This window comes from Gossypium arboreum, chromosome 4, assembly GCF_025698485.1.
Source record: "Gossypium arboreum isolate Shixiya-1 chromosome 4, ASM2569848v2, whole genome shotgun sequence".
Lineage (NCBI taxonomy): Eukaryota > Viridiplantae > Streptophyta > Magnoliopsida > Malvales > Malvaceae > Gossypium > Gossypium arboreum.
This window is the reverse complement of record NC_069073.1, coordinates 95,634,811-95,639,398: the sequence shown is the minus strand read 5'-3', so window position 1 is coordinate 95,639,398 and position 4,588 is coordinate 95,634,811. Positions and strand designations below refer to the sequence as shown.

At 33.5% G+C, this 4,588-nt stretch overlaps 1 protein-coding gene across 1 annotated transcript; it reads left to right on the top strand.

Moving 5' to 3' along the window:
* Nucleotides 1-429: 429 nt before the first annotated feature.
* Nucleotides 430-2,604, top strand: LOC108458234 (UDP-glycosyltransferase 73C9-like). The gene has a single exon (XM_017757547.2). It carries the CDS (start codon nt 883-885, stop codon nt 2,431-2,433), a length of 1,551 nt encoding a protein of 516 aa, XP_017613036.1. The 5' UTR covers nt 430-882; the 3' UTR covers nt 2,434-2,604.
* The last annotated feature ends 1,984 nt before the right edge of the window (nt 2,605-4,588 follow it).

Sequence of the window (4,588 nt, the reverse complement as noted above, 5' to 3'; positions counted from 1 at the left end):
AAAATTTGTTTCATAATTACATTATACCAAGAGAAAAAAAAAACCCATAAGACGCAGTACTGATTTATGAGATATACAACTTTAGCGTGTCTTTATTCAAATTTACCATACAAATAGAGAATGAAATAAGAGATGATACTTGTTCTAATGATTCACTTGGGTTGAAAGCATATTAGATTGAATTTATGAGATTTATTAATGAGTATTTATATTTAAAATTGATTTAATCTCATTTATTTAATATTTATAAATATATTTTTAAACATATATTAAATATTTTGTTAAAAATAAGTGTAAATCCGAAATGGTATATTGAACTGAATGATACGGATCCTACAAATATTAGTAGAAAATGATATGTCTATCTATAGACTACCACCTACAAGAGCAGGACGAACCCCAATTTTTTTTTTTTTTTTTTGAGTTGTAGCCTACTGAACGTAGGTGAAACTTATTGATAATGCACCAATTGCTGAGCATAATTTTCCAAATATGGTGACTTTGTTTTAATGTTGATAGAAAGCTTCCAGGCCTAAACCAAGTTCCACAAACAATAGCTCTACTTGATTACCGTCTGAAACTTCTTCTTATTTGTTTGTCTGTTTGTTCTAGGGCCATCGCCAGCCACATGTTTAATGTGCCAAGACTAGGACCAAACTCAGGGTCATCGGTCAGGGACAGACTGAAATGGAACAGAAAAAAGATGGTTTACATCGAAGCTCGACAGTCCACAGAATTCAACTTTTTCAAGCCAATCTCTTCCTTCTACATAATAAAACAATATTCTTACGCATGCTCTTAGATCAGCAGCCGAGTATACCATTCTGAAAAGAACTTCAAACTTCGCTATATATAACAGATGTTGATTCCCATCTATTGCAAATGAACTTGCGTGTTCCATTTACTCGTATTTCTATGAGTTACCTATTCGGCCAGCCTCACTTTGTGTTGTTCCCTTTCATGGCTCAAGGCCACTTGATCCCCATGGTAGATATTGGCCTACTGTTAGCACAACGTAACGTGATTGTTACTATAGTTACAACACCTCATAATGCAGAGAGAGTCCAATATACAATCGCCCGTGCCATTGAGTCGGGGTGCCCTATCCGTTTGCTACAACTCCAGTTTCCTGGCAAAGAAGTAGGATTGCAAGACGGGGTTGAGAATGTAGACATGCTGTATTCAACGAATGACATAATCAAATTATTCACTGCAGCAAACAAGATGGAAGAAGCAGTGCATAAAATATTTGAGAAGATGACACCAAAACCCAGTTGCATTATTTCAGACATGTGCCTCCATTATACTCACAAAATTGCTACCAAGTTTCAGGTTCCAAGGATATCGTTCCATGGATTTTGTTGCTTCTCTCTTCTTTGTGATCACAACTTAAAATCCTGCAATATACTTGAGACCATAACATCTGATTCGGAATACTTCAGGGTGCCTGGCTTGACTGAAAAGGTCGAATTTACTAAAGCCCAGTTGCCACTTATCCGCGATCGCGATGAATCCTGGAAGGCAATTATGGAACCATTAACAGAAGCTGACGAAGCATCATATGGGGTTATCATTAATACTTTCGAGGAGCTGGAGTCAGCTTATGTCAGAGAGTACAAGAAGATAAGGAAATCCTGGTGTATTGGTCCAGTTTCTCTCAGCCACAAAAATGAGTTGGATACGGCTAAAAGAGGCAACAAGGCTTCAATCAATAAGCAAGAGTGTCTGAAGTGGCTTGATTCTCAAGAACCCAACTCTGTAATCTATGCTTGCCTTGGAAGCATCAGTACTATCAAGTTTCCTGAACTAAAAGAGTTGGGGTTGGGATTAGAGGCATCCAACAAGCCATTCATTTGGGTCTTAAGAGGAAAGAATGCAACATCAAACCAAGTAGAGAAGTGGATTAAAGAGGATGGATTTGAGGAAAGAACAAAAGGAAGAGGGCTTATAATTGTGGGATGGGCTCCCCAAGTATTAATTTTGTCACACTCGGCTATAGGAGGCTTCCTAACTCATTGCGGATGGAATTCAACAATTGAAGGTATTTCTGCTGGCGTCCCACTGATAACATTGCCGCTCCTTGGAGACCAGTTTTGCAACCAGAAACTTGTAGTACAAATATTAAAAATCGGAGTAAGCCTTGGAATTGAAAAACCTACAATGTTTGGCGATGAGGAATCTGGTTTCATTTTGAAAAAAGAAGAAGTTAAAAACGCAATATACCAATTGATTGATGTAGGAAACGAAGGAATAGACAGAAGGAAACGTGCTGAAGTGTTTAGAGAGAAGGCAAAAAAAGCTATTGAAGTTGGGGGCTCTTCTTACCTAAATATCACATTGTTAATCGAAGACATCATCCAACAATCTTCAAAAATGTGTTTGGATTTGACTTCAGTCTCACATGACGGTGAGACGGGAATTGAGCAGAAATAAGAGGTTCTTGTAATATGCATTAAGTATAAAATTATTTTATTGTAGTCAAAATGCAAATTTATAGCCTTTTTTCCTTCTTCAAAATTACGCTTTTACTTACTTTGTGAAGCAGGTCAAACTATTAAAATGGTTGATTATAAATGAATTAATGAGACTCTTTTTCTCTTAAAAGTATTTTAATGTGTAGCATACACATGTTGAAAGGGTGAAGCTAGAACAATTTTTTTGGGGGGTTAGATGAAATTTTAATTTTTTATAATTTATATCTTTATAATTTGTAAAGGATTAAATCAAATTTTTATAATTTTAGGGGGGGAAAAGTACAATTTTACCTTTACTAATTTTAAATTTTTAAAAAATTTTAAAAGCCTAAATAGCAATTTTACATTTTAGAGGGGCGGGGCCCCTGCCAGGCCCCCTAGCTTCGCCCCTGCATGTTGAAGCATTTATTTTTGCATGAATACTTTTTATTAGATTTAATGTATAAATTTGTGTTGGGATAAACTCGAATTAAGCAACGAACAAGAACGAATAGAGAAAATTGGACACAAATATTTATATGAAAAAACTCCTCTAAAGATGATAAAAAACTAAAGGCAAAGAAAACTTCACTAAAATAACAAATATTTGAAGAAGAGTACAAGATGGAGAAATAAAAACAAACCCAAACCCAACATACAAAGTTCTCACAAAATTCCCACGAAACTCTCTTAATTGTGTTCCAAACTAAAACATAACTACCTTATCAAGCTTATTTATTCATCAACTAACTACAAATACCAAATGCCAAAAATCATCAGTTAGTACCAAGTTTTCAAATGCTAACATAACCTAAACAAAGTTTCATAAATTACCAAAACAAAACGGCCATTTCACAACAATTATCAAGATAGACATCGAGTAGAATGCTACCAATTCAAGTTACCAAAACAACCATATACATGTTTACATCTCAAATGACACAAAACATCACCAAGATACCTATTAACATAAACAGACCCAAACCTTATTTACATGAAACTTATAACTAGACTCAAAATAAAGATATAGCTACCGAAAGAGTTGCCGAATACTGTGATCTCTAACGATGTTCCAATCGACCAAAAGAGTCCGACAATATACAATGAATAAAACCAAATAGGGTAAGCTTACGTAAAGTTTAGTAAGTTCATAAAACAAAACATCAATACTTGTCAATTTAAGTTTACAAATCATTCAAAACATAGAATTAACATTCCTTTACCTTGTTTTATAATTCCTACCATATCAAATGGTTAGGTTTGAATAAATTAAATCATCAAAACATAACATGCCAAGATTCACAAACCAAGTTATAACCAACATAACATAATTCATCATATCATCTTGTTTCATTTTCATTTCAATAATCAATTGTTTTGCCCAGAGAACTATAGTAAATTGAATTTAGATACGTGAAAGGGTAATGCTCACACAAGCTTACAAATGGGACATTAAACAATACACGATGTTTGTAACAGCCCGTTTTTAGTCAAATCAGAATAGTGATTTCGAGACCACAAATCCAAGGTTGAAAATTTATTTTAATATTATTTTAAGTGTTTACAGCATGATAGTATGTATGTGTGAAAGTTTTTTAAAGAAATTTTACTGTTTTAATATTTAATTCGATAAAAAGGACTAATTCGCATAAAACGTAAAACTTGAGTTCTAATAGCTCAAGGTGTCTAATAGTTATAGAACCTTAAGTTTTAGGTCCTTATGTGGTAAATATCCCAAAAATGAATTAGAAGATGATATTTGGTTTGGCATTATTGAAATATAGAATTAATAGTAAGGTTAATTTTGTAAATTGGTAAACAAAGATTAATTAAGTAAAAATAAAATGAATTTGGTTGTCCATCTTTATCATTTTAGCCTAATTTTCATGAAGAGAAGCCAAAGCTTTAGGTTTTCATTCGTCTAAGCAATTTTGGTCAATTAAGGTATGATTTTTGTCCAGTTGTTATTGATTTCTATGCTTTTGAGATTGTTGCAACTAGTACTAGCTAGCCCAGGGACCATTTTGCAAAACTGTTAAAGATTATGAATGATGCCATTGATGAATATGTATGAGTTTTTAAGTTTGATGATGGATTTTGAATAGTTGTTGATATAAATAAGTTTTGTAAAGTGA

Excerpts from the sequence above, each read along its gene's own strand:
- LOC108458234 (XM_017757547.2), top strand. The coding sequence starts at position 883 with ATGAACTTGCGTGTTCCATTTACTCGTATTTCTATGAGTTACCTATTC.